The 13,198-nt window shown below is 58.6% G+C and overlaps 1 protein-coding gene across 1 annotated transcript; it reads right to left on the bottom strand.

The window, feature by feature from the left end:
* Nucleotides 1–2,454: 2,454 nt before the first annotated feature.
* On the bottom strand, nucleotides 2,455–12,558 carry CKM (creatine kinase, M-type). The gene is made up of 8 exons (XM_036346594.1): nucleotides 12,420–12,558; nucleotides 10,311–10,521; nucleotides 8,880–9,034; nucleotides 8,208–8,340; nucleotides 5,477–5,648; nucleotides 4,021–4,144; nucleotides 3,368–3,557; nucleotides 2,455–2,930 (listed from the first exon to the last, which is right to left on the bottom strand). The coding sequence occupies exons 2-8, from the start codon at nucleotides 10,501–10,503 to the stop codon at nucleotides 2,752–2,754; spliced, it is 1,146 nt and encodes a 381-aa protein (XP_036202487.1). The 5' UTR covers nucleotides 10,504–10,521; nucleotides 12,420–12,558; the 3' UTR covers nucleotides 2,455–2,751.
* Between the last annotated feature and the right edge of the window lie 640 nt (nucleotides 12,559–13,198).

Raw genomic sequence — 13,198 nt, 5'->3', positions numbered from 1 at the left:
ATTTGCTCCCTGCCCCTGGGTCAGGGCTCATGCGGGAGGCAACCAATTGATGTGTCTCTCCCACATCGATGTTTCTCTCCCTCCCTCTTGCACTCTGAAAAGCAATTGAAAAATCCTCAGATGAGGAATAACTATATATATATATATATATATATATATATATATATATATATATATATATATATATATATATATTAATAGACAAGCAGTTCTCAAGCAGTTGAGGACTGCTTGTCTATTAAAAGTCCAGTTTGGGAAGGCAGGTCTTGTTCACCCAGCACCTTGTGGGCCAAAGTGAGCAAGCTGGGTTTATAACCCAGCCATGGAGGGTTGTGTGCAGGCAAGAGCCCTAACTGTGCCTCAGTTGCCCACTTGGGGCGTGGTAGGGTCAACCCTAGCTCCTCATGAGGCTGATAGGCAAGGAATAAAGGGTGGCAGAGATTGAGTGATCGGTGTTGAAAAATTCAGGGCCTGCGGCAGAAAGGCACCCCTGTCATGGAGGCCAGGAGAGCGAACTGCTGAAAGTTGTTTATAGTTGAGAGGCCAGGAAAGGGGGGTGAGGGAGCCAGCCCTGTGCTGGGGACACAGAGGTGACAAAGACAGCCCCAGCCCTGCCCTCAGGGCTCAGCTCAGTGAAGGAGGCAGCTGTGTCCTTGGTGCTGATCCAGACTGAGCAGTGCTGGGGGGGGGGGGGGAGTCTCTGAAAGGAGCAGCTGGGTGGGGCGGTGAGGTGCATGGTGCGGGAGTTCTAGGTAGAGGGACAGCCTGTATGATTGATTGGCTGGGAAGCAAGGAAGTGCAGGTTCCTCAGCAAATGGCATGTGATTCAGGGTGAGAGGAGGCTGGAGATGTTGACAGGGCCTTGAAGATGGTGGAGAGGGGCCTGGGCCCTATTCTGAGGGCCCTGGGGAACCCTTGGTTGTGAGCAAGGGGGAGGCAGGGGCAGGTTTGTGCTGTGAAGAGAGAGAACAGGGCCCTGGCCAGGTAGCTCCGTTGGTAAGAGCGTTGTCCCCATAGGCCAAGGTTGTGGGCTTGATTCCTGGTCAGGGTACATACTAGAGGCAACCAATGAATGCATAGATAAGTGGAACAACAAATAGATCTCTCTCATCAAGAAATGATTTAAAAAAAATAAAAGTAGGGAAGAGGTGGGGGCAGGACCGACCGGAGGTGGGGAGGAAAAGGGTGGTTTAAGACATCCGAGGCAAATGGGCAGGTGGGCATGGCAGCTGCCGGACGCCTGGGCTGCTATTTGACTGACTCAGCCTGTCCCCCCTGCAGTGTCATGGCCTGTGTGGCCTCTGGGGTGGAGCTGGGCTTAGTGATGGGTCCTCAGGTGGGGACAGTCTTGTAAAGGACATCCTGGGAGCCGCTCCTACCCTTCCTATTTCTGTCATCTCTCTGGGGATTCTTGGGGATCCCTGGGCCTCAGTTTCCTCCTTCCTGCTCCTCGGGACCAAGCTCTCCAGAAGGCCAATCTCTGGAGACTTCATGGGGATACTCTGCCCCAAGTCCCTGCTGGAGGAGGAAACAGCTTTCGAAAAGACATTAAGGTGGAACTTGCAAGTGTAAGGGGCAAAGAGTATACAGTGAGGCCTTGACTTACGAGTGTCCCGACTAACGAGTTTTTCGAGATACAAGCCGTCTCTTGGCCGATTTTTTGCTTTGAGTTGCGAGCTAAAATTCGCGTTACGAGCCAGCTTCAGATACCCCACCGCTAGTTGGCACAGCGAACGCCACAGTGAACGCCACATCAGCCCAGCATCACGTGTCTCACTCGTTCACTTTTTGATTTGACATACGAGTCATTTGAGTTACGAGCTTCGTCACGGAACAAATTAAACTCGTAAGTCAAGGCCCCACTGTATAGAGGAACCGCGGGGAAGAACAGGAAAAATGAGCCTCAGCAAACGGAATGCATTCTGGCTTGACAGGTAATAGGAAGGCCTTTTAAGGGACATGAGAGCTATGGCAGGTTCTTGGGCAAGTGAAGGGGAAAAGACGTAGCAGCCGAGGAAGGAAGTCAGACCTCACAGGAGCCAGTGGAAGGCATACGGAGGCGCAGTGAGGACCTGCATGTGGGGCCTCCACCCGAAGCCCGCGGGCCAATTTCAGGTCGCGGACACCGGCCTGGGTTCCTCCCTCCCGCGCCCTGTGTTTGAGACCTGAGCCGCGTAAGAGCAGGAGCCGAGGTTGGAAGGGCCCCAGCTTAAGTCTTTGTTTTACTGTGGCTGCAAATATCAAAAAATGTCAGTATGTGACACGGCACCAGAGTTACGTTAGGGTTTTTCAAAATGCTGACAGGCGGAGCTCAAAAGGTTCGCCATCACTGCTCTGTACCCTAACCTGGCCTCATGGGGGATAGAAGGTGCCTAGAGAGGGCGAACCACTTCGAGGTCACAGAGCAGCCAGTTACAAAAGCCCCTCCTCCTCCCTCAATAACGTGCCACAAGGTTAAGGCCACCATTGCTTTTATTTGTTGCTTTGAGCGGAGAAAAAGCACGTGTGGAGGACGCTCCCCCTCGCAGAGCTCCGGGAAAAGTAGAGGTTTTTCATTGGCCGGAACCCAGAGGAGGGGCCCATGGGTTGGAGCTCTGGTTGCAAGAGGAACTCCGAGAGGGGCTGGGTGGGGCCCCTCGGTGACCAAGCCATTGCAGGCCGGCCTCCGGGGCAGGGGCGCGTCTCCAGCGGGCCGGGCCTTCCTTCCCTTCGGCGGGGGCTCCAGCGGGCGGCGGCGGGCGGGCTGGGCGCCTACTTCTGGGCGGGGATCATGTCGTCGATGGACTGGCCCTTTTCCAGCTTCTTCTCCATCTCCACCATGAGCTTCACACCGTCCACCACCAGCTGCACCTGCTCTACCTCGGACGAGCCCAGCCGATCGGCGTTGGACACGTCGAACACGGAGCCCACGGCAGCTGTGTCCACGCCACCTGCGGGAGCAGAAAGCGGGGGCCTGAGGAGGGAGCGGAGGTGCCGACGGCCGCCTGCACTGAGGGTTACATGCCCGCAGAGCCTCCTAAATGGCTGTCAGTCGGGGCCCACACCTCCGGCTTCAGTCACCTCGCCCCCTACTGTCCAGCAAGGAAATGGAGCCTGGTGGGCAGCGCGCTCTGCAGCTGGGCCACTGGGGTCCAACCCGACCGCCTGCCCCTTTAGTTGGGAAACTGAAGCCCCCAGGGGGCGGGACGTACACCGTGTGTATTCTGTCACCATGGTGATGTGCCGACGCCTATGAGGTAAGCTGTTTGATGCGCATTTGCAGGGGAAGGAACTGAGGCTCGGAGTTCGCGGGGTCACCCCACCTCCCCATCCGCCACCGAAAAAGCCCCCCCCTCCGACGGCGCGGCGCGGGGAGGCGGGGCCGCACCTGTGCCCCGCTTCTGCAGGCGCAGGCGGCTGAGGATCTCCTCGAACTTGGGGTGCTTGCTCAGGTGTGCCAGCTTCACGTGCACGCCTCCGCGCAGCCCGGTGCCCAGGTTGGAGGGGCAGGTGAGCACGTAGCCCAGGTGTTCGTTCCACATGAAGGGGTGGCCGGCTTTCTTGAAGATCTCCTCAATCTGAGGCAGGTGAGAGGACCAGGGGTCAGCGCCAGCGGGCGCTCCCAAAAGCCCCCAAACCCGAACGGAGTGGGAAGGGACGGGACGTGAGGATGTGCGTGGGGGCCGGGTCCTGAGGGGGCGCAGCTGGGGAACTGAGAGGAAAGGACCGACCGCACGGATCACAGCAGGATTCTGAGGGGCGAGGCTTTGGGTTCTCGGGGGCGGGGCTTGAGTGTGGGGGTGGGGCCTGTGGGGGTTCCCCAGGAGGCGAGGCCTTCGAAATGGGGTTGGACGCGTCCAAAGGGGCGGAGTTTGGGGAGCATAGGGAGGAGCCGGCTGCCAGTGGGCGTGACCCTGGAACGGGCTGGGAGTGTGTGGGCTGGTGGCTGGTGTTTTGGGGGTGGGGTGGGGGCGGGGCCTCGCAAAGAGGGCGGGGCGTCCCGGGCGCAGTCCGAAGTCAGTCGCCAGGGCAGGCACCCACCTTCTGCAGCCCCACGCAGAAGCGGCGGAAAACCTCCTTCATGTTGCCCCCCTTCTCCATGGAGATGACTCGGAGGTGATCCTCCTCGTTCACCCACACCAGGAAGCTCTTGTTGTCGTTGTGCCTAAGGTGGGGTGCAGCGGAGGCCACGGAATCAGCTCCGCGGGACCCCCTTCCGCGCCCTCTCCAAACACATACCCACCGCTAGAGGGCAGCGGGCCGAGGGGCAGGAGGAGGGGCCTCTCCCCGCAGAACCGCAGCCTACACCTGCGGACTAGCGCGCACGCCCCGGAGAGCTCAGATCCTGGGGACCAGGACTCTAGGGGCTCAGGTCTGTGAACAGCATTCAAGTACCGACTCTCAAATCTCAGCCTCACAAGCCCGGAGTCAAGATGGATAAATACTGGAAACCGTACATCTGGTCTCGGGGCCAGAGAACCTCCCTATCACATGGTGACGTCTCCGCCCCAGCCTCAGTGAGAACCATGACGCTGCCGGGTCTGGAAATGTCTGAGACCAGGGAATCACAGAATCTGAAATGAGCGGAATCTTAGAACCTAAAAATCTTGAAAATCTTGAAATCTTAGAATCATCCTATCTGTAAATCTTGGCCCTAGGCTCTCTACTCTCCTTTCACTTGAAACCTAGGTTCTCAAAACCTTTTTAAACCTTTGACTCTCAGAATCGGGGATTCAGAGATTTACAGAAAGCCTTACTCGCAACAGCTGTTAGTAATAAATTAGATCATATTAGCCCTCGCCGGTTTGGCTCCGTGGGTGGAGCATCGGCCTAGGGGCCAAAGGGTCCCGGGTTCGATTCCCGTCAAGGGCACGTACCTCGGTTGCAGGCTCCTCCCCGGCCAGGCCCAGGTTGGGGCTCGTGCAGGAGGCAACCAATCGATGTGTTCCTCTCACATCGGTGTTTCTCTCTGTCTTGCCCTCTCTCTTCCACTCTCCCTAAAAATCAATGGAAAACTATCCTCCGGTGAGGATTCACAAAAAAAAAAAAAAAAACACCAAAAAACACACACAAAAACAGGATCATACTAATAGCCAACTGTGGGGCAGGCACTGTTTTCTATACTTTACATACATGAACTCTAACCCTCACAAGAACCCCCACAGCTATGAAGTACTGTGACCTCTAGTCTATAGATGGGAACCTGGGGAGAGAAACGTTCAGGGATGTGCCCCAGGTCACCCAGCTGGTCAGTGGCAGCGCTGGGATTTGAACCCACAGTCTCATTCAAGTCTAAGGTCCCACCTGCCACTTCTCTGGTCCAAGTTTCCCAAAATGTGACACAGACCACAGGGCAGGCAAGGGGGGGGGGCGAGGTCATTTCCGGTTCTTGAAAACACAATCACTTATGGTCTTGATTTTGGTGGAGGAATGAGGAGGGCCCTGGGGGGACTGGAGGAGGCTGGAGGGAGGGCAGGGCTTGGCACAGGGGTCTCACCAGATGCCACGGGCGTCGGGCCAGTCGCGGGCCATGCCCGAAGCCAGCAGCAGTGGGGACACGGGCTTGTCGAACAGGAAGTGGTCGTCGATGAGCTGCTGCTGCTCCTGCTCTGTCATGCTCTTCAGAGGGTAGTATTTCCCCTTGAACTCGCCCGTCAGGCTGTTGAGGGCTGAGAGGCACACGGAGGAGTGGTCAGCAGCCTGTCCCTCCTGAAGCGGGGTGTGAAGGCCCCGGGGACCCCACACTGCTGCCCCGAACGGGCTTGGGCCTTGGCCCCATGTATGTCCTAAAGGTCCCTAAATACCACATCTAATCCCAAATTCATGACCCCCCAAACGTGCTCCTCCCTGTCTGCCAGGCCACCTCATGTGCTCAAGCCAGAAACCATGATTCTCCTTTTCCCCGGACCCTCACGTCCAATCCACCTGCAGGCATTAGTGTGGGGGTGCCACTCCTACTGGCTGGCCAGACAGTCTCAGGATTTGGGGAGCCATCAGTAAAAGTTATTATAATATGTAAATAATCAGTAAAAATTATTATAATATGGATGATAATATGTATTATGTATATGATAAGTATATTTGGACATATGCATATTTATGTAACTCACAATTAGTTATATACATAATATACATTATTTGTATCATATACTATATGTTATATATCATATACCATCCTATATAATAAAGAGGTAATATGCAAATTAAACCTCACGCCCTCACAAGATGGCTGCCTACGACCAGGCCAGCAGGGGGGTTAGTGAGGGACGACCAAATGACTGAACAGCAGGCTGTGTGGGGTGACTAGGCAGGAGGGGGGCAGTTAGGGGCAACCAGGCCAGCAGAGGGGGGCAGTTGGGGGTAACCAGGCCGGTGGGGGGGGGCAGTAAGAGGTGCTGGCGGGGGTGGGTAGTTAAGGGCGACCAGGCCAGCAGGGGGTGTGCAGTTGGGGGCAACCAGGCCAGCAAGGGGGGCAGTTGGGGGTGACAAGGTCAGCAGGGAGGGGGCAGCTGGAGGCGACCAGGCCAGCAGGGGGTGCAGTTAGGGGTGACCAGGCCAGCACACAGAGGCAGTGAGGGGCAATCAGGCTGGCAGGGGCGGGCAGTTAGGGGTGACCAGGCAGGCAGGCAGGTGAGCAATTAGGAGCCAGCAGTCCAGGATTGTGAGAGGGATGTCCGACTGCCAGCTTAGGCCCAATCTCCAGGATCGGGCCTAAACCGGCAGTCAGACATCCCCCAAGGGGTCCCGGATTGGAGAGGGTGCAGGCTGGGCTGAGGGACGCCCCCCCCTCCTGTGCACGAATTTCATGCAACAGGCCTCTAGTAAATTATATAATTAAAAATAAAGTAATCTACAAACTAAATAAATTATATTTAAAACAAACGTAGCCTGGCCGGCGTAGCTCGGTGGTTGAGCGTTGACCTATGAACTAGGAGGTCACAGTTTGATTCCCAGTCAGGGCACATGCCCAGGTTGTGGGCTCGATCCCTGGTGGGGGTGTGCAGGAGGCAGCTGATCAATGATTCTCTCTCATCATTGATGTTTCTATCTTTCCCTCTCCCTTCCTCTCTGAAATCAATAAAAATATATTTTAAAAAAATAAAATAAAACTAAGGTAATTCATATTCAGCACTATAACTTCCTAACTATTTTACTATATTTACTATTATCTATGTTCTTGAAGTCATCTGCCATAGCTGTGTGGTGTGGTGGAAATACTATAGGATGATGTGCTGTTCATCTCTTCCCGTCTCTGTATGACGTCATAACCTAATATTGGCCATCGTAGGAGAATTTACACCACAGAAATTGGCAGTTGCTGCAAATCAGGGCTTTCTTTTTTTTTCTTTTTTTGAGAGCCAGTTAAACGTTTATCAGAACAACATGAGTTCTGATGGTTCAACCTCCAAAACACACTCTCTCTTCCCATTCCATTGTCACCCTGCACCCTTCACCTGGACCACTATGGTTGCCCCCTCACGGTCTCTCTGCTCCTACTTTTGCCCAGTCTGTCCCCCACTTGGCAGCCAGAGGGCTCCACGGAAATCTGAACCTGTCCTTCCCCTGATCACCGCCCTCCCATGGCTACCGCCTCCCCCAGAGTCAAAGCCAAAGTCCTCTTATCAGCCCATAAGGCTCTGACCACCATCCCCCTCTGACCTCATCTCCTCACCCTCTCACTCCAGCCACAATGGTTTCCTTGCTCTTCCTCCCACCTCAGGGCCTTTGCACTTGCTGCGCTGCCTGCTGGCACCCTTCCCAAGGTCGGCTCCTCCTCATCAGTCAGATCTCAGCTCCTTCATCACAGGATAGCCTCCCCCAACACCCAGCCGTTCCCGGCCACGCCCCTTGTCTTGGCTTGCATTTTGGAATTACCTTGTTCTTTTCTGGGTTTCTGTGTTTACACCCTCTCATCCCCCCACCAGCCCGGCAGCTCTGACAACAGTGACTTTGTCTTATTCATCTTGGGAGCCCCAGCTCCACACACAGGACCCGCCCGGCCATAGACACTTGCTGGCTGACTGGGTGCCTTTCAGCACCTGGTGCAGCCGGGTGTCCGCCTGGATCTGCTCAGGGCCCCTCAACCCTCCCACCGGGAGGACGCTGCCCTGTCCCTTGCCGGCACCAGGGTTTACCAAGCAGCTTGCACGTTAGAACATGGGGGTCCCGGGGCCCAGAGATCTGCCCCTGGAGGAGCCGGTGACCCCGGGGGGGCGGGGCGGGCTCACCTTCCACGGAGAGCTTCTCCACGGCCCGGCGCTCCCCGCGGGAGCAGTGGGGGGGCAGCGTGTAGCCCTTGATGCTGCGGCCGGTGCGCACACGGCTGCTGAGCACGTAGTTGGGGTCCAGGTCGTCTCCACCCTGGAGGGCACGTGGGGTGTCAGGGTCTCCCAGCGCCCCCCAACCTCCCTGTTCCCTCCGGCTTCTCTGCTGCTTCCTTAGACGCCTCCTTCCCCATGGCCTCTCTCCCCACCCCTCGCCCCGGCTCTGACTCTCTGTCTCTGTCTCTGTCTCTCCATCTGTCTCTCCCGTCTGTCTGTCCCTGACTGTTCTCCATACCACTCTTCTCTTGCTTCTGTTTCTCTTCATCTCTCTCCCTGTCTCTCCCCCGTCTCTGACTCTGTCCATCATCTCTCTCCGTTTCTCCCTTTCTACAGGTCTGTTTTGTGCCTGGCTCCTCTCTCTCTCTCTGCCCCCCTCCCTCCTGTCCCTCTGTCTCCTGTCTGTCTTCCTCTGTCCCTCTCCCGGTGTTTCTCTCCATCTGTTGATCTCTGTGTCTCTGCGTCTCTGAGTTCCCTCCCGCCTGCGTCTTCCCTGGCTCTGGCCCTCCTCCCCGCCCTGCACTCTGTCCTCCCCTCCCTCCTCCCCTCTCCTCCCCCGCCTCCCCCAGGGCAGCCCACCTTGAGGTTCTCATGGTTGAGGTCGGTCTTGTGCTTGTCGGTGGGCTTGTAGCCTCCGTGCCGGTCCTGGATGATGGGGTCGAAGAGGTCCTTGAACACCACGTAGGACTCCTCATCGCCGGCCACACAGCCCACGGTCATGATGAAGGGGTGACCTGGGGGTCGGGTGAGGTGAGGGGGGCTCGTCCCCAGCAGCCTGGGCTTCTGGGTGTGGTGTAGACTGCATGTGCGTGCACGTGCGGGCGAGTGTGTGTGTGAGTGTGAGTGTGTGTGTGAGAAGAGGTCCCATCTGGAGGGGAGGCTGGGAGAGGTGAGGGGGCGTGGGGGTGAGGATGCTGGGACAGGGCAGAGAGGGACGAGCCCCAGGGGACCAGGCACAAGGGACTAAAAATATCACCACTCCCGAGGCCCCAGCCAGGGAGCCTCCCCCTAGAGCAGCGGTTCTCAACCTTCCTAATGCCGCGACCTTTTAATGCAGTTCCTCAGGTTGTGGTGACCCCCAATTTCATTGTTACAAATTGAACATAATGAAAGCATAGTGATTCATCACAAAAACAATATGTGATTATATCTGTGTTTTCCGATGGTCTTAGGCGACCCCTGTGAAAGGGTCCTTCGACCCCCAAAGGGGTCGCGACCCACAGGTTGAGAACCGCTGCCCTAGAATGTTCCAGAACCTTAGGCCATCAGCTTCCACACATAAGAGACTGGCAAGGCCCTCTGACTTCCCGGATGGGGAAACAGAGGCCTCCCTCCTGCTCCCCAGGACGAGCTGGGGGCGAAGGCTGGGACCTGCGCTCCTGCCACCTGGTCCCCTCGCCTGGCGGGTGTCCTTGGAGGAGGGACCACAGCACCAGTGCGCCCGCCAGATGCCAGATGCCAGATGCTGGCGCCCGCCAGATGCCAGATGCTGGCGCCCACTGTGCCGGCGCCGCTGTAGCCTGTAGGGGCCCAGGGGCGTGAAGGCCTCTCCGGGAAGCTCGCAGGAAACTCCTGTGCGTTTAGCGAGTGGCTGGCTATGGGCCGGGTCCTGTCCCAAGCCCCCACGCACGGACTTGTTTGCTTCTCACAGCAGCCCGTCAGTCTGTGGTCCCCACTTTACAGATGGGAACACTGAGGCCGGAAGGCAGGATGGAGCCTGGCAGGCAGCCCGCCCCCCCCCCGCCCCGCCCCTGGGGTCCCTTCGCTCTTTTTTTTTTTTAAATATATTTTATTGATTTTTCACAGAGAGGAAGGGAGAGAGACAGAGAGCTAGAAACATCGATGAGAGAGAAACATCGATCAGCTGCCTCCTGCACACCCCCTACTGGGGATGTGCCCGCAACCCAGGTGCATGCCCTTGACCGGAATCGAACCTGGGACCCTTCAGTCCGCAGGCCGATGCTCTATCCACTGAGCCAAACCGGTTTCGGCGGGTCCCCGCGCTCTTACCTGGGTTGTCCACACCCGTCTGGATGACATCGTCCAGAGTGAAGCCAGAAGGAGTCTCCTTGTCTCGCAGCTTCTTGTAGAGGTCAGGGGTCAGCACCTTGGCCATGTGGTTGTTGTGCTTGCTGAGGTCCGGGTACTCCTCCTCCGGCTTGTAGTTCAGCTTGTACTTGTTGTGGGTGTTCCCGAACGGCATGGCGGCGGCGTGGGGGGCCTGGTGGGAAGAGAGGAGCGGAGGTCACCGCCTCCCGCAGAGATGGGCCAGGAGGGAACACACAGCGGGCGGGCGCTGCGGCCAGGCCTGACTCCCGCGCTGAGTGACTCGCGGCAAGCGGGGCCCCTCTCTGAGCCGCTGCATTTTGACAGGATGTATTTTGACTAATAACCTTGCGAGAGACTCAGTTTCTCCAGGAGGGGGGGCCCTCAGGCTGGAGTGGTCACCGTGGCATGGATAAGCCTGCAGGTCCTAGAATCAGGCAGCCTGGGTTTCAATCCCAGCTCTGCCGCTTACACGCTGTGTGACCTTGCGCAAGTTGCTTAACCTCTCTGTGCCTCAGATTACTCATCTGTAAAATAGGGGTCAGAATAGCGCTCACCTCGTGGGGAAGTTGGGAGGATTAAAGGAATTAATGTGTGTAAAGCACTTGGAATGGTGCCTGCCACAGTCAGCCTTTATTTTGCGCAGCTGCTGCTGTTGTTGTAAAGGTCTGTGTGAGGAGCTGGCGAAAAGGTGGAGGTGCTGCTGGGAATGAGTGTGAGCAGAGAAGGGACACTCTCTGAAGCTTCTTGGGTGTGATTCCAGGGGCTCAGTCAGGGGTGAGGGGCAGGGAGGACAGGAGGGCTGGGTGGCTGCCCCCACCTCTACTGCTGACCAGTCTCCTCCAGGGCCCAGTTGGGAAGAAAAGCGCAGCCTCTAGGGCCGGCAGAGCTGGGTTCAAATCCCACCTCTGCCATTTCCCTGCTGTGTGACCCCAGGCCAGTTGCTCAGCCTCTCTGAGCCTCTGTCACCTGTGCGCTGAGCCTTCCCAGGGGCTTTCCAGGAGGATTCTTTGAGCTCAGGCATGTGGCCAGCTAAGCACAGGCCCTGATGTCGAATTGTACCTACAGGAATGGCTGCTATTATTGTTATTACTTTCGTTCACAAGACCCAGAGAGGAAGGACCCTTTGGCAGTGGTGGCAGGCATGGGGTGCTCACTCCCAGCTCCAGAGATGGGAAGCAGACAGGACGGTGGGAAGACTGGGACCAGGGAAAGCCGAAGACTGAGGCATCAGGCTGGGGCGGAGGTGGGGGGACCCATGAAAGACCTTAGGAGCTGCTGTCCAGGGTTGGAAATTATTTTTAGAGTCTGGCAGACTCCTTCCCCCCCTCCCCCCCCAGCTGCCACCTCCTCCCTCACATTCCAGGGGCTCGGCTTGCACCAAGTCAGCAGGCTGGAGACAGGTGGGCCAGGGTGGCCGGGAGGACACGCATCCAGGCCTCAGGGCTCAAGGGCTCCAGGGCTTCCAGCCCAGAAACCCCCCTTCCCTGCTAGGGACCTGCCAGGGGAAGGCACTGAGCAAGGCGGGTGAGCCCGAGAGACAGAGCAAAAATAGCCCCAGAGCCACACACACACACACACACACACACACCATAAACAGTCCCTCGAGCACACCCCAAGCTCAGCGACACACCCAGGGTACAGGCCCCGGGGCAGGAGCCACAGAAAGGCAGACACGTTGCACTGTTGTGAGTCCAACAGGGACCCACATGGTCACACATGCAAAGACCCTGACAGGTGTCGCCCAGACCCTCCCACTGCGTGTGGCGCCCCGTTCTGGTGACCAACCCTCGGAGCACAGTCCAGGCCCACAGCCCCTCACAGGGGGGGCCGCTGGCAGCTGCCAAGTCTCCTTTCCTCTCTGGGGTCCCCCCCAGGACCCTCTGCCACGGAGGCCACAAGTCACAGGCGGGGTTGGGGGCTCACAGACACAAGGCCAACCTTCCCCACGCTGCACGGCCGCGTGCAGGAGGGTGTGGGGCGCACCCCTGTGCAAGGCCCCTCCACAGCCGGGCTGGCCTCCCGCACCCGGGCCGCCCCGGACCCCACCCTGGCTCCCACCGCGGGCGGTACCTGTCTGGGCTGTGCTGAAAGGGCTGTCTGTGTCCTGGGCGCAACGCTGACCCGGAGGAGGCGCCTGCAGCCCTGGCCTTATATAGGTGGGGCCTGGGCCGTGCCATTGGCTGGGAGGGGCTGGAGGGCAGCTGAGCCTCTCACCTCGCTGCCCGGGCACGGTGCCCACCCTGGACCCAGGCAGGCCTTGCGCCCAGCCCCAGGCCTTCTATGGGCCTCCCCGGGGCAGCGCCTCCGGCTGATCCGCTGACAAGTGCTGAGTCGGGCTGGCGCGCGCGGCTGGCCCCCCGCCAGGGACACGGGGGACCGTCCCAGGCACGTAGGGGCCGCCCTCGCTGGCCCCCGCCCTGCGCAGGCCTCTCCTCAGTCCCCAGTGGCCTTGACCTGAGCCCTGCCCTGGGGGCACCTCGCCGTGGCCTCCGGGCGCCAGGTACCCAGTGTCCGCACAGGAGGAGCCGCGGGCCAGCAGGGCGGTGCGGCCGTCACCGGCCGCAGGGAGCGGGCGGCCCAGTGGGAGCTGGGGCTGCGCAGCCCTGGGAGCCTGGCGGACTCCTCCCCGCGGGGTGTGGGCGAGGGAAACTGAGGCCGGGCTGGGCTGAGATTCAAACTCCAGCCGGGGAGGAGGCCGCGGTCGCCCCGCCCGGAGGGGACGGGGAAGGACTCGCCCCGACGGGAGTTATTTTTGGAGCGCGCTGCCTGCCTCCTCCGCGAAGGCCCAGCCTCGGGGCGCTGGGGGGGCGCGGGCAGGTGGTGGGGGGTGGGGTCGCCACGTGTCCGGT

Source organism: Myotis myotis, unplaced genomic scaffold, assembly GCF_014108235.1.
Source record: "Myotis myotis isolate mMyoMyo1 unplaced genomic scaffold, mMyoMyo1.p scaffold_m19_p_19, whole genome shotgun sequence".
NCBI lineage: Eukaryota > Metazoa > Chordata > Mammalia > Chiroptera > Vespertilionidae > Myotis > Myotis myotis.
Note: the sequence above shows the minus strand (reverse complement) of the source record. Positions and strands in the feature narration are given on the sequence as shown.

Coding starts and splice junctions, on each gene's coding strand:
- CKM (XM_036346594.1), bottom strand. CDS start 10,503: ATGCCGTTCGGGAACACCCACAACAAGTACAAGCTGAACTACAAGCCG. Junction 3,558..4,020: donor TCTGCGTGGGGCTGCAGAAG/GTGGGTGCCTGC, acceptor CACCTGCCTCAG/ATTGAGGAGATCTTCAAGAA. Junction 2,931..3,367: donor CCTGCAGAAGCGGGGCACAG/GTGCGGCCCCGC, acceptor CTGCTCCCGCAG/GTGGCGTGGACACAGCTGCC.